The 26,737-nt window shown below is 40.1% G+C and overlaps 1 protein-coding gene across 8 annotated transcripts in view; it reads left to right on the top strand.

The window, feature by feature from the left end:
- The window catches only part of FANCC (FA complementation group C), a 218,040-nt gene that overhangs the window by 74,522 nt on the left and 116,781 nt on the right, over positions 1–26,737 (top strand). For all 8 annotated transcript variants that reach the window (XM_012461949.3, XM_064361530.1, XM_064361529.1 and 5 more), the window contains one exon: positions 1,058–1,152. In XM_012461949.3, coding sequence (XP_012317372.2) covers positions 1,058–1,152 — 95 coding nt within the window. The remainder of the gene's footprint in view (positions 1–1,057; positions 1,153–26,737) is intronic.

The following is a 26,737-nucleotide window of genomic DNA, read 5'->3' as shown; positions in this document are numbered from 1 at the left end:
GGTGGATGTTGCATTGATCTGAGATCGTGCCACTGCACTCCAGCACTCCAGCATTCCAGCCTGGGTGACAGTGAGACCCTACCTCAAAAAAAAAAAAAAAAAAAAAAGAAAGAAAGAAAGATTGGGTTTATTAGATTGCAGAAAATGAGGCAGTAGAGAGGACTGATTCCAGGTACTGGGTGTCTTACTCACCTCCATGGCCTTGTTAATAAAGTCTGAATTTGCTTTGCCCTAGCTCAGTTACTGACATCTTCAGTTTCTAGGCCGCAATTTTGTTTCTTAATGGTGTTATAAATTCTCCAACTGGAATAGACTCAGTCACCACAAGGGGAAAAGGAAAGTGGCTCATCAAGTAGATGTTCTTGCAAAATGTAAGATTTCAAAGTTTAGATTTTCATTGCATGTTTCGTAAAGTTTTATATTTTAGAGTAAAGAATTTACATTTTAGAGTAAAGGAGCACGTAAGAGGCTTCTGTTTTATCCAAAGCACTTGATACTAAAAATATATTTTAAAACAATCCTTTTTATTAAATTTCTTTTTAACAAGTGAAAATATTTTGACAAATTAGAAAATTAAAAGATTAAATCAGAAATATTGGCTACTGACTGCCTATAACCATTAAGTTGCCTTAGAAAGGTTGAAATTACTAATGGTTTCAAATGTTAAATAAAAAACTAATCATGAGAAAAACCCAGTTCTCTAAGTGCTTTCCATCCTTCTCGTTTGGCTTTAAAAATGGCTACTGTTAAAGACAGGGAATTGACCACACAAGTGTTAAGTGATCTCGAGGCCACAAGAAGGGAAAAAACCCACAAAGTTAAGTTTAGGGAATTCTGAAGGACAGCTAGGAGAGCAAGCATAGAGTGAAAGAGAATATTCCTGTTAGCAGGAAGAGAACGTGCCAAGTAGGGTGGTGAGAAAGCAAATGTTGTATTCAGGGATACTGGTTCTGTGAACTTAGTAGTTTGAGATTTTCCTAAATATAATGTTTAAAATGTTTTTATATTGGTTATTTTTTCTGTTTGATAAAACTTACTAAGTTTTCCTTTTTTGTAGATGAAAGCCAGAAAATTCTAATATGGTGCTTATGTTGTCTGATTAACAAAGAACCACAGAATTCTGGACAATCAAAACTTAACTACTGGATACAGGTAAGAGAGTAAATCTTGCTCTGCACTTTGACTTAAATCAATCATTTAAAAGTGCTGCTTAAACAATTTTTTAGGGGGGTCCAGGTCTATGATGTTTGAGAAACTTTTTCAAACATACCCTTCACTGTTACATTATCTTGCTGGGTATAAAGTTTTTCAAGAGATTTCAATTTTGCTTGACTGTGAATTCCAAAAGATAATCAGTCCTTAGGGTGAAGACCTAATGTTGAGTGATTTTGAAAAGCTTCTTTCAGGTGATTAAAATAATGTATTCTATTTCACTCTAGCAATTGCTATCCTTCAGAAAATTGTTTTTCTCTCCCAACCTGGTTTAAATACTTAAGTAATTCCTTTTCACATGCTTCCCTGCCTCTCTCAAAATCTATTTTGTAGTAAAATGAAAATTCAGCAGTGTGGTGGGAGCAGCACTCTATTTTGTGTCCCAAAGTTCATGCCTGGGCCAGCATACGCACAGACCGGAACTTAGTACTGCGTGGCCTCTGCTACTGACACTTCCCAGTTGGTTACCTACCATGCTAGTCCAGGTAGCTGACAGCTTCCTAGATTTCCCTGTCTGCTTCTGCTTCTGCTTCTGCTTCTGCTTACTCCTGAAGGGCAGGCGTAAGGTGGAGATGCGGTGAGGCTGGGCTGCAGCTGCCCTCACTAGTGGCACATTGGCTGTTCTTTTCTGTTTCCCCTCACTGCCTTGCTGCACCAACCCCAGGACTTGCTGATGCGTGCCAAACTCCACTTAGTATGCATGTGGTTCAGATTAGTATTATGCTTTGTATTATGCTTAGTATTATGAAATCATCCAACCAGATTAGTGCTTATGGTTTTGTCTATCAGTCTGACTGGTGATATCATTATATTCACTGCTTTTTACGATTTCTTTGTTTTAGACAAAATTCCTAATAGAGATAAAGATGGTATTTATGTTTTCCGTTAGACTGAAAGAATAGAAGGGAGTGAGAGGAATTGGACAATGGAAGGAAACAATACACACTTTAATTGGAAGGAAAATTAATGTAAGGAACTGAAAAAAGGAGTGGATAAGTAGAATTAGGGAAGAATGAATGTGTAACAAACAAGGCAGTAGAAACAAAATAACATATTTAGTCCTTAATTTTTTAAGTGTTGCTTTTGTTATTTGATATTTTAATGAATATTTAGCATATAATTTTATATTAGATAGCTCATTGAGTCCTGAAGTAGGCCATCTAATAAAGTGTTTTTAGGGTGATTAGGTTAACTTTCTTCATTAACTCATGACTTTATTAGCCTATTTTAAAATTTCTGGTCTCGCATTTTATTCTTTTTTTGTTTGTTTAATACTGTATCTACTTATTAGTAGGTACTTTTTAAGTATAGTTCATGGAGGTAAAGTTACAACACTTAATCTGTGCCTTCAGGGAATTCCCAGACTGGTAACCAGGTCACTCCAGGGCAGCATAGTTGGGTTATTGCTAGAGCTATGTATAGGTGTGACAGTGACATAGAGGGGAAACTTGCTCAGATGTGGGCATTTGGAGACATTTTCTGGGGCAGGTGACGTGTTAATTGAATTCTGAAGGACAGCTAGGAGAGCAAGGATAGAGTTAGGGAGAATATTCCTGTTAGCAGAAACAGACTATGCAAAATATGGTGGTGAGAAAGCAAATGTTGTATTCAGGGAGGTGCAGATGCTTAGGTGTACCTGGAACTTAGGGTTTTGTGGGATTGGTGATGAAGCATGAAGCCAGAGACACCAGCAAACACAGACCTTGCATATGACTAAAGAAGGTTTTTATCTTGATGGCAGTGGGGCAGCCACTAGAGTATTTAAACAGAGAAATCATGGTTGGGTGCGGTGGCTCATGCCTGTAATCTCAGCACTTTAGGAGACCAAGGCAGGTAGATCACAAGATCAGGAGATAGAGACCATCCTGGCTAACATGGTGAAACTGTCTCTACTAAAAATACAAAAAATTAGCCAGACGTGATTGCACGCACCTGTAGTCCCAGCTACTTGGGAGGCTGAGGCAAGAGAATCACTTGAACCTGGGAGGCGAGGTTGCAGTGAGCTGAGATTGTGACACTGCACTCCAGCCTGGGCAGGAGAGTGAGATTCTATCTCAAAAAATAAAAAGAGAAATTATGTGGCCAGTGTGCGAGTTTTAGAGACTTAACAACAAAAGGAAGTTGGTTGAGAAGAGGGCAAGGATAGACATTGGAAGGTATTGTAGTGATAAGGTGAGAAATTGTGATGGCCTCAAAAAAATGGAGAAGGGGCCCTGATTTATAAGATATTAATAAGGTAAATACCCAGAAGGTGTAATGGCATATTAAATGTCGATACACTTAGGCATAGCTGGAAATGTATAGCGAGAAGGTGAATATCCCATTCTCAGGAGAGCAAGCTGATTTGCTGGCAGGGGGTTGAAAGCCGCCTGTGGGAATAGTGGAAGCCTTTGGTGAGGTGAGGTCTGTCCCCAGAGAATGCTGGGACAGGGGCACAGGGGAACTAGAGAGGGCCTTGGGAGACACTGACCTTAAGGGGAAGTGAAGAATGATTGATGCCTCAGAATGCAAAGAGGGGTCCAAAAAGTAGAAGGAGGGAAGCAATGGAGAATGAGTGCTCATTCATGTCTAATGCCATTCATATCTAATGTAGCGCTGTCCAATAGGAATAAAATACATGCTGCGTAGATAATGGCAAACTTTCTGGGTGCTGCTTTAAGAAACGTAAAAAGAAATATTTAAAATTTTAAGAAGATACTTTACTTAGTTCAATATATCCCAAATACCATCATTTCAACATGTAATCAATATGCAAATTACTAATGAGATTATTCATAATCTTTTTCATGCCGCATCTTTGAAATTCAGTGTGTATGTTACACTAACACATATCTACATGTTATATCTTAATTCGGACGCTAAATTTTCTTGGAAATTCTTGATCTGCATTTAGATTTCATAAAATATAGGGTTGATAAAGTAGATTCACATACCCAAGTTGTTCCTAAGAATCTTATTGTTGAATCAAGTATTGGTGTTTAAATTAAAATTAAAATAAAAAATTCAGTTATTTTCTGGTGCTTACTGCTCTGCAGCCACATGTGGCAGGTGGCCTCCGTGTTGGAGAGGGCAGCTGTGGAGCATAAGGCAGAAGGATCGAGAAGTACTCTTTGGATTTAGCCACTGTGAGCAAAGACTCGGTGAGGACAGGTTTAGTGAGAGTTGGAGGGAAATAGCCAGATTACTTGAGATTGAGAAATGATGGGGAGGTGAGGAGGCAGAGTTGATAAACTTTACTCTTTCAAGAAACTTGACAGTAAAGGAGGGAGGACTTTGGCGATGAAGGAGGTGATAGCCAGACTAGGGTGGGGTTGGCTGAATTGATCAAGTCCTGAACGTGCTTTACTCTGGGAAGAATGTGCAGGTAGGGAGCAGGGTAGGACATGGGAGGTTGGGAAAACAGTTTCCCTCCTCATTTACCAAGCAAGCCTGAACTAAATAACATGAACTGATAAAAGGATGACTAGAACATGTTATTTAACTCTTAACAATTAACATATTAATTATCTAACTCTTAACAACTCTAAAGCTAATTACATGTGCCCATCACCAATCAGTACATAATCTCATGTTGACCATAAATGCACCAAGACAGAAGGTAGTCATTGGTTTATAAATCAGTTTACATCTCGGGTATACTTTATTTTATCTTAGAGGAGATATTTTCCTCATGGAGGTTTTAGAGCGACATAGTACATGTTAAAGATGTGTACCTTGTCATTCAGTATCCTTGTGAAAATTATAAAACAGCCATATTTTAAAATGTTTGCTAATTCATTCAGCAAGCATTTATTAGGGCCTACCATGTGCTAGGATATTCTAATTGTGGTGATAAAATCTTGGGTCATTCTGTGTTAGTGGAGCATTACAAATATGATTGAAATATCCTGAATCAAAAACCAAGAATTTCTACAGTAAATTACAAAATTCAGTAAACATTCAAATTAATTAATAAATTTGAAAATGGTAAACTGAGTTGTATTTTTAGCACAGAGAAGAAATAATTGTTTGACACTTGACATGTTAGCATATGTTATATTGGAAACACATTAATGAAATGTTTGGGAGCTTTACTAACAACCTTGAATGTGCTGTCATAGAGCACCACCTCAACGGCTGTTCTTACAGTTCAGAGACAAAGTTCCAGGACTCTCACATATTTTGGGAATATGTGGTCTTGAAAAACATAGTTTTACTGGTGAATCCACTGAACAGATACTTTTTGAGCTCCTACTGTTTGCCAGGTACTACTACAGAGGCTGAGGATATAGCACTGGATCTAGAAAGACAGTCTGTTCTCAGATGCTGCAATAGAAGGGGAAGGTTTCCAGGGCTTGCCAAATGTCGGGGGACACCTGTCTTCTCTGGCAAAACCATACCACTATTATTTTTTTATTCTGATGGAAAAAAAAATAGCAGGGTACCAGGAACAGAGATCAAAAGTGTTGTGTTCTATCTGTATTCCCTTTCGAAATGCAGTACTAAGCAATATCCAGATAGCTTCTGTCCTCTACTTTCTTCTTTTATTTTAAACAAAACTTTTAAATTGAAAAAAAAAAAATCTAACAAACTTAACACAAAATATAAATGCCAAGCTTAACAAATTGTGAAAGATCCTTGTAACCACCACACAAGGAAATAGAACGGAACATTGGCTGCTCCTAGATGTCCCTGCCCCCCATGTGCCCCTTGTTGCTTTTATTCCTCTGGCCTCCTCCAGCAGTTACCACTAGCCTGGCTTTTATTTATATTTCCTAATGGTTTTACCACTTAATTATGCCATTTGCCCTATTTTTTAGCTTGATAGAAATGGAATAATACACTATGTATTCTTTTGTGTTTATTTTTGTTCACCGTTATTTTTTTAAGATTCAGTCATGATATTGGGTGTGGTTTGTTCATTTTCATTGCTGTATAATATTCAATTTCATGAACATACCACAATTTATTGATTCTACCTTGGATAGAAATTTGTTTCCATTTTGGGGTAAGTAGGAACAATGTTGATGTGAAAATTCTCACATATATCCAGAGTCCAAAGCATGTATTTAAAAGGAAGTAATGTTGCATGTTCCAGGATATACATGTCTTTAATTTTATTAGCTCGTACAAAATTGCTTTCCATGGTGGTGATTCCAATTTAAATTTCCCTGGTCATTGTGTGTGAGTTCCACAGCGTCTGTGTCACTCGATGTTGACAGTGTTTCAAGTGCTAGGTATTCTGATGAATGTGTGTGATAGTATCTGTTATGGTTTTAATTTATATTTCCCTGAAATTGAGCATTTATTTTGTGAAATTCCTGTTCAAATTGCTTAATTATTTGTCTACTCTGTATCTTTCTTACTGATTTGTAGAAATTTTTTTATTCATGCTGATATGGGCCCTTTTGTAGAAATTATGTGTATTTCAGCTATTTTTTTTTCCAATCATGGTTTGTGTTTACATTCCATATTATCTTTCAAAGAAGAAATGCTTTACATTTTATTGTAGTCAGATTTATTAGACTTTTCCTTTGTGGTTAATTACTTGTACCTTATTTAAAAAATTTTTCCACACTCCAAGATCATAAAGATCTTCCATGTGATCTAAAAGCGTGTTGGTTTGCTTTTCCCATGTAGGTCTGTGATCTACCTGTAACTTTTTTGGTATGGTCTGAGGTAGTAAGTAGTCCATTTTCGTCTTGTTCCACATTGATATCCCATTGCCTGACACTGTTACTGAAAATCGTTTCTCACTGATCTGTGGTGCTACCTTCGTCGTGAATCAAGTGCCTTTGGGTGCACAGGTGTGATCCTGAATCTCTCCATTGGTCTTGTTGTTTATCTGTGATATTAATCTTATGTATCAACTTGACTGGACACAAGGTCCTGATAACATTATTCTGGGTGTTTCTATGAGGGTGTCGGGGTGAGATTAACATTTAAATTGGTTGACTGAGTAAAGCAGATTGCCCTTGCTAATATGGGTGGGCCCTATCTCTTGGGTCTCTGACTTGCTGGCTACTGTAATGGTGTTAGCTGATTCCTTATAATAAATCCCTGTGTGTGTCTATCTCATTGGTTCTCTTTCTCTGGAGAACTCTGACAAATATAATATCTTTATGAGAGGCCTGAACAGAACAAGAAGGCTGACCCTCCCCTGAGTAAAAGAGAAGTCCTCCTGCCTGAAAGCTTTTCAACGGAGACATTGTCCGTTTTCCTGCTTTCACACTTGGACTGAAACATCACCTCTTCATGCGTCTAAAGCCTGCTGGCCTTCTGACTGAAACTATACCAGTGACTCTCCTGGTTATCTGAGCATTGGCTCTTTTGGGTCTCTGACTTGCTGGCTACTGTAATGGTGTTAGCTGGTTCCTTATAATAAATCCCTGTGTGTGTCTATCTCATTGGTTCTGTTTTTCTGGAGAACTCTGACAAATATACTATCTTTATTCCAGTGCCACATTGTCATCATTAATGTGGCCTTCTAAGTATCTTGCAATCTAGGAGGAAGTTCTTCCATCTTGTTTTTCATCAAGACAGCCTTGGCTAATACTGGAACTTTGCATTAACTGTTACCTAAATTTTAGAATATGTTTGTCAGGTTTCACCAAAACACAAAATAACTTGTTGGCATTTTGATTGGCATTGTAATCAGTCAATTTGGTGAGAATTTCAATGGCCATTATCCTCTAAGGCAAAATTGATTTTTCTCAGCTTTGTTTACTATTAGCAAATTGAACAGTACCTGACACAGTATAAATTTTTGAATGAATTAATGAATATATGATACGAATAAGTGAATGACAAGATGTACAAATTTATTATTTCAAACAGTCCTCCTGACAACTTTGAAACATGTTTGCCAACTTTTAATTAGCATAACTTTTAATGAGGCTGATGACTAGCCTGCAGGAGAAGTGTCCATGCTACCATTTTTGGGTTCTCTTAGGTTGCATTCATAGTAATATTTTTAATCTCTGACTTCTTTGCAGGAATCCTTTGAAGCCAGGTGTCCATCTGATGGTTCCTTTAGTTACATAGTATAACCAGCAGACCTTCCTTGCTGGTCACATGGAAACCATCATGCATATCCTGAGAGGAAGTGGGAACTGGAGGGGCTCCTACCAGCCCTTTGTGAGGTGGAATCCCCATTCTTCCCTCAGGGTCCCACTTGGACTACTTGTGACACATGAGCATCTAACATCTAGACTGGCTAAGGTCGTAGTGCCAGTACATTTGTGAAATATTACTAAAGCTTAATTTCTTCTTACATATAAACATTCTAATGTTTTTATATCTCAGTGGACTCTCTTGTGCACTACTTGGAGTATACATCCCAACTTTATGTTAAAAAATTGTGATAAAATCCACATGCTATCTTGGTATATGCAGCTTCTCTTAATCTTTTCTCAACCCTAATATCTTTCCATTTTCCATTTTTGTACCCACATATTATGAAGGCCACTTCCTGATCTTCCCACATCCTAGGATCTTGCTACACCAGCTCCAGACGTGCCAAACCTATGCATAGATTTTTACTTGGCAGAAATTTTCTTTCCTTTCCTTGGAATAGTTTTCTACCCTTACTAGCCTGGCCTGGCTGAGATATGGAAACCTAGGGAAATAATTATTGTTCAAGTTTGAATGGCAATTTAAAAGGGAAAATAAGGTAGTTAGTGGAAAAATAGCAGAGGCAAGGTGAAATTCAGGGACAGTTCAGGGACAAGGCCAGGGATGTTAGAGCTCTTCCACAGCTCCATCTACTGTTTTTATTACCTTTAAATAACAAACACATTACTTTTTTTTTTTCAGTATCAGTAATGTGTATTGTTGTTACTGATATTTTTTCCTACCTGTGTTCTATTTCCTTGACTTTCTACAGCGTCAGGGTTTTTTGTTTTTGTTTTTTTTTAAAAAGATTAATTGATAATTGAATTTTTTTATTTGCCTGTATAGGGGATATTTATTCATTGCTCTTCCAGTATCCATTTTCTCTCCTTTCCCACCTTCTTAATAGTACCCTGAATTTCCCAGCTGTACATGATTCATTCTGGGTAAGAGGTATCTTTATGTAGCTCCTGGAGTGGGTCCTACCTGGCTTAACCAACACAGCTTCTCTGTTCCCCGGCCACAGTGGTTGGTCAAGATGAACCCCATCAAGCCTGATGAGATTCAGGGCTGTAACATTTGTTTGCAGGATTGGGAAGTGGATTGCATCTTTCCTGATGAACATGAATTAAGTAACACATAATCCCTGAAGTTGCTTTTGGTCACTGTGGAACCGTGAGATCAGAGCCTCTCTGGAAATGGAGTTAGTCCTGACAAAACATATCTGAGAAAAAGAGAAAGCGAAAGCAGGTCATATTCACATTGTGTGGACCCTGGATCAAGCCTTTCCTAGGCATAGATGCTCCAATTTCTTTCCTTTTCTATTTGAGCTGTTTGGTTCAGGATTTTGTTATAAAAGCCAAGAGCACTTTAAAATAACATTGTTTGGGGCATAAAATACCATTTTTTTTTGAAGGTTTTTGAAACTCAGGGACACATGGACACAATTGCAAGAAAAAAATCTATTTATTCAAGAATATTATGAATAAATACTGAATTTAACAAAGTACTTTCAGTTTCTTAAAAATTGCTTTAATTTATATTGGTTTTCTCACTGCCATTCATTGTAGAAGATACATGCATTCAAGAAGGCATTCTTCCCAGCTTCAGTCAGTTTTACTCCTTTGCACAATCCTCAAGTGGGTTCATAGTATGTTTGTCACTGATGTGGTTTGGATCTGTGTCCCCATCCAAAACTCGTGTTGAATTATAATCTCCAATGTTGAGGGTGAGTGGGGCTTGTTGGAAAGTGACTGTATCATGAGGGTGGTTTCTCATGAATGTTTAGCACCGTCCCCTTGGTATTGTCTTCATGATAGTTCTTGCAAAGTCTAGTTGTTTAAAAGTGTGTGGCACCTCCCTTGTTTCTCTTGCTCCTGCTCTGGCTATGTGATGTGCCTACTCCCCCGTCACCTTCCACCATGATTATGTTTCCTGGGGCCTCCCCAGAAGCCAAGCAGATGCTGCTGTACTTCCTGTATAGCCCACAGAACCATGAGCCAGACAAAGCTCTTTTCTTTATAATTACTTACCACCTCCATGACTCATTCTCAGGTATTTCTTTATAGCAGTGTGAGAATGGACTAATACAGTCAGTTCACACTGATTTCCATGGTGGCTGAAATGGCATAAACCCAATAATTGAATGTCAATAAGATCTTGCCAAAAGAGAGAGTGGCCTTCAAGTAACACCTCTATGACATGTTTTACCAAATAATAAAGGTCTAGCATATAAGTTTCTTTTTAAAATATCCCTCTCGAAGAGTGCATGCAAGATGGCCGATTAGGAGGAAGTTGGGATTGCAGCTCCGAGAGAAGGCGCAGAGGGTGAGTGGATGCCGCATTACCAGACGTATTTTTGCTGCCCACAGATCAGGAGATTCACAGGAGGAGGAGCCCCACGGGTCACCAGCGCTGCTGGTCTGACCGGCGTGGCCGCTCGGCCTACGCCCTGGGGCGGGGGGCAGCGGCTTGTTGAGCAGAGTGAGAAAGACTGAGTCCCCTCTGAGCCAGCAAGGGGAGCTGAAGCAGGAAGTCAAGCCAAGAGATTCCTGGGCAAGGGCGCACCACGAATCTTAGAGCCGCTGCTTCGACTGACGCAGTGGTTCACAGGGCAGCAGATTTTTACTGCCCACAGACCAGGAGATTCACAGACGGAGGAGCTCAACGGGTTGCCAGCGCCGCTGGTTGGAACGGAGCGGCCGCTCGGCCAGCACCTGGGGCAGGGGACAGCGGCTCCTTGTGCAGAGTGAACAAGACTGGGTCCCCTCTGGGCTAGCAAGGGGAGCTGAGGCAGGGAGTCAAGCCAAGAGATTCCCGGGCAAAGAGGGCGCCACGGGAAGCACGGCTGAAACCGGGACGGTCCAGCTCAGTGGGGGAGGGGCGTCCCCCACTGGGAAACACCCTGCAGTTCCCAGGGCAATTTGCCGTAACCAAGGTAACCCGCCACTACAGAGACTCCGTCACTACAGGGGCAGGCCAACATAGCGGAAGCAGTTCTAACTACACCCATATAAACAGGACTGCAGGGAAGTTCACACGGAAGCTGGGCGGAGCCCACAGCAGCTCAGCGAAGCCTCTGGAGGCTGGGTGTGACTAGGCTGCCACCTTGTGGGCAGGGAAAATGATAGCAAGACAGCGGGAAATCATAAAGCCCTAACTCCCTGGGACAGAACACCTCGGGAGAAGAAAAGGGGGTTTATGAGTTCAGCTGCTGCAGACTTAAAATTACCAAAACCAGAAAGACAGCAACTACAAAGTCGATAGGTGGATAAATCCACAAAGATGGGAAGAAACCAGCGCAAAAAGGATGAAAACACCCAAAACCAGAACACCTCTCCTTCTACAAGGGAGCGCAACTCCTCACCAGCAAGGGAACAAGACTGGATGGAGAATGAGTGTGATGAAATGACAGAATCAGCTTTCAGAAAATGGATAATAAGAAACTTCCATGAGCTAAAAGAACATGTTCTAACCCAATGCAAAGAAACTAAGAACCTTGAAAAAAGACCTGACGAAATGTTAACGAGAATGGACAACTTAGAGAGGAATATGAGTGAATTGATGGAGCTGAAAAACACAACACGAGAACTTCACGAAGCATGCACAAGCTTCAACAGCCGAATTGACCAAGCAGAAGAAAGGATATCAGAGGTCGAAGATCAACTCAATGAAATAAAACGAGAAGGCAAGATTAGAGAAAACAGGGTAAAAAGGAATGAACAAAGTCAAGAAGAATTATGGGACTATGTGAAAAGACCTAATCTACGTGTGATAGGTGTGCCTGAATGTGACGAAGAGAATGCATCCAAGCTGGAAAATACTCTTCAGGATATTATCCAGGAAAACCTCCCCAACCTAGCAAGGCAGACCAATATTCAAGTCCAGGAAATACAGAGAACACCACAAAGATATTCCTCTAGAAGAGCAACCCCAAGGCACATAATCATCAGATTCACCAGGGTCGAAATGAAGGAGAAAATACTAAGGGCAGCCAGAGAGAAAGGTCGGGTTACCCATAAAGGGAAGCCCATCAGACTCACAGCAGATCTCTCAGCAGAAACCCTACAGGCCAGAAGAGAGTGGGGGCCGATATTCAACATCCTTAAAGAAAAGAACTTTCAACCCAGAATTTCATATCCAGCCAAACTAAGCTTCATAAGTGAAGGAAAAATAAAATCCTTTGAGAACAAGCAAGTACTCAGAGATTTCATCACCACCAGACCAGCTTTATAAGAGCTCCTGAAGGAGGCACTACACATAGAAAAGAACAACCAGTACCAGCCACTCCAAAAACACACGAAATGGTAAAGAGCATCAACACAATGAAGAATCTGCAGCAACCAATGGGAAAAACAGCCAGCTAGCATCAAAATGACAGGATCGAATTCACACTTAACAATATTAACCCTAAATGTAAACGGACTAAAAGCCCCAATCAAAAGACACAGACTGGCAAATTGGATAAAAAGCCAAAACCCATCAGTGTGCTGTATCCAGGAAACCCACCTCACATGCAAGGATACACAAAGGCTCAAAATAAAGGGATGGAGGAAGATTTACCAAGCAAATGGAGAGCAAAAAAAAGCAGGAGTTGCAATTCTCATCTCTGATAAAATAGACTTTAAAGCAACAAAGATCAAAAGAGACAAAGAAGGACATTACATAATGGTAAAAGGATCAATGCAACAAGAAGAGCTAACGATCCTAAATATATATATGCACCTAATACAGGAGCACCCAGATACATAAGGCAAGTTCTTAAAGACTTACAAAGAGACCTAGACTCCCACACAATAATAGTGGGAGACTTCAACACACCATTGTCAATATTAGACAGATCAATGAGACAGAAAATTAACAAGGATATCCAGAACTTGAACTCAGACCTGGAACAAGCAAGCCTAATAGACATATACAGAACTCTCCAGCCCAAATCCAGAGAATATACATTCTTCTCAGCACCACATCACACCTACTCTAAAATTGACCACATAATTGGAAGTAAATCACTCCTCAGCAAATGCAAAAGAACGGAAACCATAACAAACAGTCTCTCAGACCACAGTGCAATCAAGTTAGAACTCAGAATTCAGAAGCCAACCCAGAACCGCACAGCCTCATGGAAAATGAACAACTTTCTCCTGAATGTTGACTGGATAAACAATGAAATGAAGGCAGAAATAAAGATGTTCTTCGAAACCAACGAGAACGAAGGCACCACATACCAGAATCTCTGGGACACATTTAAAGCAGTCTCTAGAGGAAAATATATAGCAATAAGTGCCCACATGAGAAGAAAGGGGAGATCTAAAATTGACACCCTATCGTCAAAATTGAAAGAGCTAGAGGAGCAAGATCAAAAAAACTCAAAACCTAGCAGAAGACAAGAAATAACTAAGATCAAAGCAGAATTGAAGGAGATAGAGACACGAAAAACCCTTCAAAAAATCAATAAATCCAGGAGCTGGTTTTTTGAAAAGATCAACAAAATAGACAGACCACTAGCCAGACTAATAAAAAAGAAAAGAGAGAATAACCAAATAGTTGCAATAAAAAATGATAAAGGGGATATCACCACAGATTCCACAGAAATTCAAATCATCATCAGAGATTATTACAAACAACTCTATGCACATAAACTAGAAAACCTGAAAGAAATGGATAAATTCCTGGACAGTTGCCTCCTCCCAAGCCTAAACCAGGAAGAAGTTGAAACCCTGAATAGACCAATAACAAGGTCTGAAGTCGAGGCAGCAATTAAGAGCCTACCACCCAAAAAAAGCCCAGGTCCAGATGGGTTCACAGCCGAATTCTACCAGACATACAAAGAGGAACTGGTACCATTCCTACTGAAACTATTCCAAATAATCCAAAAAGAGGGACTCCTACCCAGATCATTTTATGAGACCAACATCATCCTAATACCAAAACCCGGCAGAGACTCAATAAGAAAAGAAAACTACAGGCCAATATCCATGATGAACATAGATGCAAAAATCTTCAATAAAATACTGGCAGGCCGATTGCAACAGCACATCAAAAAGCTTATCCACCATGATCAAGTAGGATTCATCCCGGGGATGCAAGGCTAGTTCAATATACGCAAGTCTATAAATGTAATTCACCACATAAACAGAACCAAAGACAAAAACCACATGATTATCTCAATTGATGCAGAGAAGGCCTTCGACAAAATTCAGCAGCCCTTTATGCTAAAAACTCTCAATAAACTAGGTATAGACGGGACGTATCTCAAAATAATAAAAGCTATTTATGACAGATCAACAGCCAATATCATACTGAATGGGCAAAAACTGGAAGCATTCCCTTTGAAATCAGGCACTAGACAAGGATGCCCTCTCTCACCACTCCTATTCAATATAGTATTGGAAGTTCTAGCCAGAGCAATCAGGCAAGAAAAAGAAATAAAGGGTATTCAATTAGGAAAGGAGGAAGTCAAATTGTCTGTATTTGCAGAGGACATGATTGTATATCTAGAAGACCACATCATCGCAGCCCAAAATCTCCTGAAACTGATAAGCAACTTCAGCAAAATCTCAGGATACAAAATCAATGTGCAAAAATCACAAGCATTCCTATACACCAATAACAGACTTAAACAGAACCAAATTAAGAACGAACTGCCATTCACAATTGCTACAAAGAGAATAAAATACCTAGGAATACAACTAACAAGGAACATAAAGGACCTCTTCAAGGAGAACTACAAACTACTGCTCAACAAAATAAGAGAGGACACAAACAGATGGAGAAACATTCCATGTTCATGGTTAGGAAGAATCAATATCATGAAAATGGCCATACTGCCCAAAGTAATTTACAGATTCAACGCTATCCCCATCAAGCTACCAATGACCTTCTTCACAGAACTGGAAAAAACCACCTTAAACTTCATATGGAACCAAAACAGAGCCCGCATAGCCAAGTCAATTCTAAGCAAAAAGAACAAAGCGGGAGGCATCACACTACCGGACATCAAACTCTACTACAAGGCTACAGTAATCAAAACAGCATGGTACTGGTACCAAAACAGAGATATAGACCAGTGGAACAGAACAGAGGCGTCGGAGGCGACACAACATATCTACAACCACCCGATCTTTGACAAACCTGAAAAAAACAAGCAATGGGGAAAGGATTCCCTGTTCAATAAGTGGTATTGGGAAAACTGGCTAGCCATATGCAGAAAGCAGAAACTTGACCCCTTCCTGACACCTTACACTAAAATTGACTCCAGATGGATTAAAGACTTAAACATAAGACCTAACACCATAAAAACACTAGAAGGAAACCTAGGGAAAACCATTCAGGACATAGGCGTAGGCAAGGACTTTATGACCAAAACACCAAAAGCATTGGCAACAAAAGCCAAAATAGACAAATGGGACCTAATCAAACTCCACAGCTTCTGCACGGCAAAAGAAACAGTCAATAGAGTGAATCGGCAACCAACAGAATGGGAAAAAATTTTTGCAGCCTACCCGTCTGACAAAGGGCTGATATCCAGAATTTACAACGAGCTAAAACAGATTTACAAGAAAAAAACAAGCCCATTCAAAAATGGGCGAAGGATATGAACAGATACTTTACAAAAGAAGACATACATGAGGCTAACAAGCATATGAAAAAATGCTCATCATCACTGGTCATTAGAGAAATGCAAATCAAAACTACATTGAGATACCATCTCACGCCAGTTAGAATGGCGATCATTAAAAAATCTGGAGACAACAGATGCTGGAGAGGATGTGGAGAAATAGGAACACTTTTACACTGTTGGTGGGAGTGTAAGCTAGTTCAACCATTGTGGAAGACAGTGTGGCGATTCCTCAAGGACCTAGAAATAGAAATTCCATTTGACCCAGCAATCCCATTACTGGGCATATATCCAAAGGATTATAAATCGTTTTACTATAAGGACACATGCACACGAATGTTCATTGCAGCACAGTTTAGAATAGCAAAGACCTGGAACCAACCCAAATGCCCATCGATGATAGACTGGACAGGAAAAATGTGGCACATATACACCATGGAATATTATGCAGCCATCAAAAATGATGAGTTTGCGTCCTTTGTAGGGACATGGATGAACCTGGAAACCATCATTCTCAGCAAACTGACACAAGAACACAAAATCAAACACCACATGTTCTCACTCATAGGAGGGTGTTGAACAATGAGAACACATGGACACAGGGAGGGGAGCACTATACACTGGGGTCTGTTGTGGGGGGATTGCCGGGGGGTTGGGGAGTTGGGGAGGGATAGCATGGGGAGAAATGCCAGATATAGGTGAAGGGGAGGAAGGCAGCAAATCACACTGCCACTTATGCACCTATGCAACAACCTTGCATGTTTTTCACATGTACCCCAAAACCTAAAATGCAATAAAAAAATAAAATAAAATAAAGTATCCCTCTCTTTGATTTGTGCCCTCGTAAGAATTCCTTTTTAGGTTAATCACGAACTCTATTCTCCACACTTGGAACTTTCAAATATAGGATTGTTGTGGGACTTTTCCTTAGGTCAGCTAAAGATGGGGTTCTTTGTCCCATGGCCACGAAAATTCAGGCTCACAGACAATTTGAATGATGAGTGAGACAGGGTTTTATTGGGTGAAAAGGAAGAAGAGGGAGAAACAGGGACTCTGCAGAGTCCCTGCCAGAGAGCTTCCTGCCTGCCATTTGAATCCCAGTTTCACAGGAAGAGGAGAGGCCAGGTGCCTCCCTGATGCAACTTCCCTAGGCTCCACCTCAGTTAGTGGGCAGGCTGGTTGGAGTTTGTCCAGGGAACCCTCCCACCTGGCTGACTCAATATGACCTTGATGTATCCTTATTTTTAGGAAATGTGTTTGCAGCCACCATTGAAAAAGTAACATAGTTTGGATATTTTATGGACTTGGTTTTTACTTTCTGCAAATATTGCATATAGACAATCTCAGAAAAATCAAACGCAAGGATAAACTTGCGGTCTAAAATAGTATTTGGTGACAGTGGAATTCAAGGTTCATACCTAAAACTGAATCTAATGCAAGGTCAGACTGGTAAAATGGAATGAAGTTACAAAAAGAAATCTACTGATAAGGTTAAATAATTTTGCACTGGAAACAGTGGTTCTTTATTCATCCATAGTCCAGATGCAACATAGAAAGCAAGGTATGTGCTTCCAAAGATTTCTCACCCCTGAAACCAGCCTTGAGTTTGGGAAGCCACTCACTGGTATGAAGAACAATTAGATTGCACTCCGATCTAATTGTGGTGGGTGTGATTGCACTGCAACCGCACCACACCACAGCAGAACCCTGGCTCCTCAGACAGATCTCTTTCACTGGGCTCAACGTGCTGGGGATAGAACAGGGCTGAGTCTAAAGAAATACCCGCGTTGATTTCTGAATGGCAAACTTAAAAAATTTTTTTACTGAAATGATTAAGGAAGCAACCATTTAAATAGTATTTGTCAGCTTTCCAGAAATTATATTCCACATAATTGGGCCATGTCTTTTTGTTCATGTTCTTTCTTTTTGTTTTGTATTTATAACTTATAGCAGGCACAAAATGTAAAACTAGTGAATAGATGAAATTATTTAAATTTTAATAATTCAGAATTGTTTTCCTTTTCTCTTTCTAAAAGGTAAAACTACCCAGAGTTTTGTTTTATTTTGAAATGATCTCTTACAAGATCACTGGAAAGAGCCATGAAAGAATTATAAAGTGTTTGTGTGTGTGTGTGTGTGTGCGCGCGCGCACGTGTGTATACGTACATGTGTGCACACATGCACTGACAGGTCCTAAGCCTACATCTCCGGGTTGAACCTTTCCCCTGAGCCCCACACTCCTGACTGCCTCTCTGACATCTCCACTTGGGTGACTATGAGTATCTTAAACTAAACATGTTCCAGCTTAATTCCTGATCTTTTCCCCAAAACTGTATTCCCCCTCCAGGCTTTCTTAACTCAGTTAAAAAGCAGCCTTATTCTTCTGTTTCCTCAGGTCAAAAGCCCTGGCATCATCCTTGGCTACTCTCACTCTCTCATCTCACCTCCAGTCTGCCAATCCATCCAGTCTGTTGATTTTATCTGTGACACGTGTCCAGAATCTGACCACTTCCTACCAACCTCACTGCTTCCACCCCCATCCACGCCATTGACAACCTCTCCAGGAATGTTGCAGTAGCTTTATGTGAACTCTCCTAGAGTCTAAGCCAGAGGGCTCTTTTTTTTTTTTGAGATGGAGTCTCACTCTGTTGCCCAAGCTGAAGTGCAGTGCACAATCTCGGCTCACTGCAACCTCCACCTTCCAGGTTCAAGCGATCCTCCTGCCTCAGCCTCCCAAGTAGCTGGGATTACAGGCATCTGCCACCACACCTTGCTAAGTTTTGCATTTTTAGTAGAGATGGGGTTTTGCCATGTTGGCCAGGCTGGTTTCCATCTCCAGGCTCCTCAGGTGAGCCACCTGCCTCTGCCTCCCAAAGTGCTGGCATTATAGGCGTGAACCATTGCACCCTGCCCAGAAGGATCTTTTTAAGTGTCTCTGTTCAAAACTCTTGGGTAGGTTCCTATCTTATTCAAAGTGAAATGCAAAGTCCATGCATGCGTGGCTCATGAGGCCCTCTGTGACCTGGCTGTGGGGTGTTACTGATCTCTCTCATAGTCTCATTTCTCTCAGCCACAGCTGCCTCCTCACTGTTCCCCACGTGTGCCCAGCAACTCCCTCCTGGGGTTTAAGCATCTACCTTCACTGCTCCTCCTCGAGAACAACATGGCTCCTCTGGGTACTGCTTGGGTTGCTTCCAGATATCACCTCCTTGCAGAGGCCTGCCTCATCGTCCTGTGGTAGACCCTCACTCTCGTCGCTTGCATGCAGTCTTCTTAGTGCTGGTCAGCTCCTGACATGCTGGGGTTTTTTTGTCTCCCCATAACCTCCCAACTAGTTACATGTTCCATGAGTGCAGAGACCTTGATCTACAGACTAGGATAGTGCCTGGCACACAATAAGTGTTCAGTGATTATTTGCTGAAGCAGTAAAGAAATGAATAGGAATTTTTGTGGCAAAATGTGGTGGGATGAGGAGAGGGCCTTCCACATGAAAAGAAGAGAGTGGACAAAATTGGCCATGGCCAGGAAATAGTGATTACTCCAGTTAGGCTGGAGAATGAGGCACCTAGAGGGGGAAGTTGAAATTAAGGTTAGAAAAGTCATCAGATTCATTAGGGTTGAAATGAAGGAGAAAATACTAAGGGCAGCCAGAGAGAAAGGTCAGGTTACCCACAAAGGGAAGCCTATCAGACTTACAGCAGATCTCTCAGCAGAAATCCTACAAGCCAGAAAAGAGTGGGGGCCAATATTCAACATCCTTAAAGAAAAGAACTTTCAACCCAGAATTTCATATCCAGCCAAACTAAGCTTTACAAGTGAAGGAAAAATAAAATCTTTTGCGAACAAGCAAGTACTTAAGAGATTTCACCACCACCAGGCCTGCTTTACAAGAGCTTCTAAAAGAAGCACTACACATATAAAGGAACAACGAATATCAGCCTTTCCAAAAATATATCAAAAAGTAAAGAGCATCAACATAATGAAGAATTTACATCAACTAATGGGCAAAACAGCCAACTAGCATCAAATGGCAGTATTAAACTCATATATATTATTATTCAAACTGGACCAAAAGCCAAACAGACCCATCTCACATGCAACGGTACACAAAGACTCAAAACAAAGGGATGGAGGAAGATTTACCAGCCAAACGAAGAGCAAAAATAAATAAATAAATAAAAAAGCAGGAGTTGCAATTCTCGCCTCTGATAAAATAGACTTTAAAGCAACAAAGATCAAAAGAGGCAAAGAAGGACATTACATAATGGTAAAAGGATCAATGCAACAAGAAGAGCTAATGATCCTAAATATATACGCACGCAATACAGGAGCACCCAGATAGATAAGACAAGTTCTTAATGACTTATAAAGAGACTTAGACTCCCACGCAATAATAATGGGAGACTGTAAACAGATCAATGAGCTATTATTGCAGCCTTAGGCTATATCCACAAATTGGAAAAAAAAAAAAAAGAAATATAGTTTGGGACACATTTTAGAGGACTGTGAATGTAAGCTTGTGAGTTTGTTTATAGATTAGCGGTACGAGGCAAAGGTGCTGTGAGAGTGTGGTACTGTGGCACCTGTCACGCTCCACATGCCCCTGCTCCCTCACTGGCTCCCCTCCAGTGTTTTCTTCATCCTCCATCCCTCATTTATTCCACAGTTGTATCCTGAGTGCCTGTAGTGTACAAGTAGGTGTTGGGGATGGAAAGGTCATGTCTTCGAGGTTCTGGTGATTTTATTGCATTTTACCAAGTGAAGGGGTAGAACAGCATGCAAAAGGCACTGTGTTAGCCAGAGGGAAGGGAGAGACACTTTGTTGTAGCAGTGCAGAGAGGTTGCAGGGGTGGTTAAGAGGCTTCCAGAAGGGACAGCTGAGTTTGCAACATGAAGAACAAGGCCCCAAGTGAGCAGAGGCTTAGGGCCTGTATGGTACTAGGAGACCTGAAAGTGATTTGTGGTGTAGGCAGAGATAGTTAGAAACGTTCTTCTTGCTAATGATATGAAGAAGAAGAATGACCATCTCATTGATCAGATGTTAGGTACTCAAGAAGGTTTAGATAGGGCCCGATTGCAGTGCGCCACTTGGCTTATAGTAAAGAATTTACTTACCTTGGAAGGCAAGACTTTTAATTGAAAGGGTTTAAATGAGGGGTTGGGGGACACGTATGTAAATATAAATAAGATTGAAAATACATTGAACATGGTGGAGGAGGGAGGGAATTGGCAGGTTTAGATGTTAGAGAAGTGTAAGTGGAGCAGTGGAGGACAGCACTGAGGAGACTCATAGCACCTATCAGTTGTCTCCCGTCTTAGAAACTAGTTGAGAATAAGATGCCGAGGCAGGCGATTGGACAGTTCCTTTACACCTAAAACAGGTTCAAGAATGTAGCTTGTGTCTGTGGTTCAGTTGGCTCCTCTGAATTTGGTAGATATATCCACCAGGCACTGGTGAGCTGAGCCTGCCTGGCCCAGCTTGGTGCAGCAGTAGGCCAGGATGCATCCTTTCTGCAGGCAAGGCAAGTTGGAAAGACAAAGGAAGAGGGGTGTATGGGGAGCTGGATATTTTAAATTTTCTCTCCCAAATTGACCAACTAGATCAGTTCTCCTAGAGAGGAGAGAGTGGGTTGAGAGATGATGTCATAAGTTGGTCTCTCAGGAACTCTGAGATGGAGATGAGCGTTCAGGGAGTGCTTTGGGGAAGGACAGCTGTGAGGCAGAAAGGAAGGAGACAGGACTGTGCAAAGGAAAAAGTTTAGCTACAGTACCGTCTCCACAGAACCCTCAGCTGTGCCTGTGGGGGTAGAAGCGGGAGACCCTTCATAGCTTTCTTGTGCTGAGATGAGAGGGCTGGATCTTTGTAGTTCTATATCCATCAGTCATTGGGATGTGGCCACTATGGGGTGGGGGTGTGACCTTGGGCAAGGTGGAGACAGCTGATTATGGTATGGTTGTCACATCACAACATCCTTCACAGATATTACATTTGTTCCTCCTCTGCTTTGCTCTCCTGGGGAGTGCATGGACATTCTGTATTCTCTGGGAAACCAAGCAGTTTGTCTCCTCTAAGAAGGAATGCTGAGGTTTCGTGGTTGAAGATAGACCTTTCCCTGAGAAGTGTAAGGGAAAGAGGTGGCGGGATCCATAACAGAAGCCACTAGAACGTGCAAGAGGGAGGAGCAGGAGACAGCACATCGCAGGAGCTGCCCTCACTGCATTTTGGTGTCCTTTTCCATCCCTAGAGCATAGATCGGGGTCTACAATAAAGTTCAGTCCTTTTCCTTTTCACCCCGTCTATTACTGAATACAAGTGGGTGGGAACAGATATCTGAGAAAGAGGAATTGTTGAAAATTTTCTTTGTAATTTTCTAAGTGTATTTTCCCTGGAGCTTTAGAAACCACAAATGCTTTCTGTCATACTTTATTAGGGTAGTAGAATTGGTGGTAGGTTCTAAATTCAGCAAGCACATTTAGTAAATCCACAAAATGCCATTGCTTTCTTAAATATCATGATTTTATTTAGTCTGAAAAATGTTCTCAGCATTTCATAGTTTTGCAGTGTAAATAGGGCATCTAGCATCATTTTACAGGGCTCTAGGAAATGTGGAAATTATTGCTATTCCCATTTTCAGTATTTCACGTCCATTTGGTGTGATCAGTACTTCATTCCACACATGAAGTCTAATTGTGAATTTTTAAAATGTCTTTATATGTGCATGTTTTGGGGGAGTGTTGTCTCCTGAGTCATTAATGTGAATTCACTGAACTTCTTCTTAAACTTCCCGTTATGAAAATTTGCTTCCCCGAAAGGGGTAAAATGAGATACCAGTTGTGTTCCTAGCTAGGTTTTTATTTTGTTTGGGAGTTTTGTTTTATTTTGTTTTTTCATTTCATTTACATAGAGTTCTGTTCATTATAACACTAATTGTATCAGATTGTTTCTGAGTGATTTGCCACGGCTCTGATAGGCCAGATCAAGATATCTATTGTCAATTAGGAACAGGATGTTTGAGATGTTTAGTGATGTTGTCCGGATGACCTGTTTTACGTTTTCAGTTTGTTTTGTTTTTGTTTTATGATCATGTTGACTTTTCCATTAAACTATAACTCTAACTGAGTTGGCTTAGTTAGTAAAACATTGACCAGCTCCCCTTCTCTATCCTCCAGCCCCCTCCTGATGCCTCTTCCCCTATTGTCCCCAGCCTCAGTCTGAAGTGAAGTGAATTTTTAGGTCTGTGTGTTTTTTACGTAATCTGTTATTTCCAAGACATAAGCTCACTGTATTTCAACCTAAATTGCCTGAATAGTGCTCCTTGGAACGTTTCGGGATAAATCCCTGTGAAAAGTAAATTTAAACAGTGATGTCTATAGTGGGAGATATTTCCTAATGAATAGCCACTACTGAGGATATGTGGATGTCTGCACTACACGTGGCTGCCTGATCACTACATCTGTTTTGAAGTTCAGTGATTTCCCAGACTACATGTGCATTTCTTTAGGAGGCTGACATCCCTCCCAGGATCCAGTCATTGTGAGCTGGTAACTGTAACTGGCTTACTCTTTTGACCTAGAGATTATTATACTTTGTCTTTGTTTGACTATTGTTCCTATCAGATCTGACAACACTGGAATTTCTATAAATCAGCAGCATGGCAGAGGAACCAAGCATATTTAAACTCATAAGTCATGATTTCCAGGTCTTTTAAAAGCTTTGTGGTTTGAATAGTACTTTACTCTATGGTAGACATAAAGAGTGCTTATAAAAATTCTGGCTATCAGGAGGCTTTCGTAGTTCAGCTGAAACTACAAAATAACCTCAGATGAGTCACTCCTTTGGGAATCAGACCTTCCAGATTTGTCCTAGTTCTGCTAGTGAGATCTTTTACGAATTATATACCCTCATTTTTATATATTAAAAAAATAACAAATACTGTTTGATTCCACTTAAATAAGGTACTTAAAGTAGTCAAGTTTATAGAAACAGAAAGTAGAACAAGCCGGGGGCGGGGGGTGGTGTCATAGGGGAGTTGTTTAAAGGATGTAGAGTCTAGGTTCTGCAAGATGAAAAATTTCAGGAGATCTGTTGCACAACGATGTGAATGATTAAGATGGTAAATTTTCTGTTTTTTTTAACCAGTTTTTTTAAATGTTCAAAAGGATAGTATTACTGTTAACTGAATGCTTGGTATGTGCCATACATGCATTATCTTATTAACTGCTTGCAACTCCATGAAGGTAGATATTGTCATCCTGTTTATAGGTGAGAGAACTTAAATGTAGTTTACTAGTTAGTAAGTGGCAGACCATGTTGGACCTAGATGTGACCCTAAAGCCACTTAAAAAATGTATTATCACCAGTTCACTTAAAGGCAGGCTCACTCTGAGGCTTTTTAGCTCTGGAATCTGTGATTCTATGATTCTGAGACATGCCAGAGACCTTGCAAAGACCCATCAAGTAGGAACAAAGTTTAAGTGTTTATGTGTTCAGAGACCACTTCTCTACTATTTTTAGTGAAGAAAAATTGCCATACTGTATTTAATCTGTGGCACGTCAGCAGCACCAAATGCTGGTTTGTGGGAGATTGAGATGTTACTCAAATGTGAGAAAAATTAAGGTGTTAATAGTAATTACTTCTTTTTTTTTTTTTTTAAAGACTGAGTTTCACTCTTGTTGCCTAGGCTGGAGTGCAATGACATGATCTCGACCCACTACAACCTCCATCTCCTGGGTTCAAGCAATTCTTGTGCCTCAGCCTCCTGATTAGCTGGGATTACAGGCATGTGCCACCACGTCTGGCTAATTATGGGGTTTCTCCATGTTGGTCAGGCTGGTCTTGAACTCCTGACCTCAGGTGATCTGCCCGCCTTGACTGCCCAAAGTGCTGGGATTACAGGCATTAGCCACTATGCCCGGCCAATAGTAATAACTTCTGTGGAATGGCTTGGTAAAGACTGAGAAGAACCTTACCTATTCATTATATTTTTCCATTTTTTGAATTTGTACTTATTATAAGTTGAATTTGTGCCCCCAAATTCATAGATTGAAGTACTAATCCCCAGTTCCTCAGAAGGTGGACTTACTTGGAAATAGAGTAATTGCAGAAGCAATTAGTTAAAATGAAGTCATATTGAATTAAGGTGGACCCTAATCAACATGACTATTGTCTTTGTAAAGAAGGGAAATTTGGACGTAGAGACATGCACATAGGGAGAACGCTATGTGGAGATGAAGACAGAGCTCAGCTGATGCTTCTGCAAACCCAGGAATACCATAGACTTCCAGGAAGCCCCAGAAGTGTGGGGAGAGGCATTTCCTCACAGCCCTGACAAGGTATCAGCCCTTAGGACACCTTGCTGTTAGAATTCTAGCATCAGGACTGGAGATGAATTTCTGTGGTTGAAGCTTGTGGTACTTTGTCACAGAAGCTCTAGCAAACTAATAGAATTTCTAAAATAAGATTTTTTACATACGAAAAGAAAAGTTAACCACGGTTACTGATAGTTTATCCAGAGCAGTGGTGAAATTAAGAAATGATCCTTATATGTGAAGATGTTCATTGTAATATTTTTTATAATCAGAAAAAATGGGAAACAATCCAAATATCTAGGCATTTGTGAATAAATAGTTATAACAAATTATAGTATAACTACTTGATGAAATATTATGTTGTCATTTTGTATAGCCTGTATATGAAAAATATATATAACACAAATAAGCTGGATGAAAATTTTTTTGTACAAAATGATAACAGCTGTGTGAAATATATATGCATCAGACTGAAATGAGAAGGAAACACAGAAAATAAAAAAGCTTTGTTAGGATTATGGAATCATAATTGGGTTTTTTTCTTTTAATGTTTCTTTTAATTTGTTGCTTTTATTACATAGAATTGTGGCAATGTATTATAGTTATATTATTTTTAAAAAATCAACTTTATTGAGGAAAATTTTACATGCAATCAAATGCACTCTTAAAGTGTATAATTGGATAGTTTTGACACATGTATACCTCCTTATAACCACCACCACAATCAAGAAATAAAACATGTTCATCACCGAGAAAGTTCTCTCTAGCCCTTTTATAGTCAGTCCTTCTCCCAGCTCTGGACTGAGTTAACCTACTGATCTGCTTTCCATCACCGTAGATGAACTTTATCTTTTCTATAATATCATACAAACATAATAGTATAGTATATACTCTTGTGTCTGGCATCCTGCATTCAGCATAATGTTTCTGAGATTTATCCATGTTCTAACTTATATGTAGCTGATTCCTTTATATTGTTCAGGAGTGTTCCATTGGTATATTGTATCTATACCATTTTGTTTATCAGTTCACTTGTTGATAGCAATTTGTTTTTTTTTTTTTTTTAGGGGGGTGAAAATTCAGTTTATTTAATGTGTTTCTTAGTAATGGAATCGTGGGGAAGAACAAAGTGGGCTCTGGGACTCACATTGCTTTGGGGAAGGCTCAGGCTTCCCAGAATCATTGATAGCAATTTGAATTGTTTCTAACTTTTGACTATTAACAAGTTGCTTTGAATTTTTTTTTTTTTTTTTTTTTTGAATGGGGTCTTGCTCTGCTGCTCAGGCTGGACTTATCTGGGCTCAAGTGATCCTCTCACCTCTGCCTCCCAAGTATCTGGGAATACAGGCATGTGCTCCCAGGCCCAGTTTGAACATTTTTTGTAAAAGTTTTATATAGTCATACATTTTTATTTCTCTTGGATAAATGCCTAGGATTGGAATTGCTGGATTATGTGATAGTATGTGTTTAATGTAAGAAACTGTCAAATGGTTTACATTTTCACC

The sequence above is a fragment of the Aotus nancymaae genome, unplaced genomic scaffold (genome assembly GCF_030222135.1).
Source record: "Aotus nancymaae isolate 86718 unplaced genomic scaffold, 86718_ANA_hifiasm-v0.15.2.pri h1tg000041l, whole genome shotgun sequence".
Taxonomy (NCBI): domain Eukaryota; kingdom Metazoa; phylum Chordata; class Mammalia; order Primates; family Aotidae; genus Aotus; species Aotus nancymaae.
Note: the sequence above shows the minus strand (reverse complement) of the source record. Positions and strands in the feature narration are given on the sequence as shown.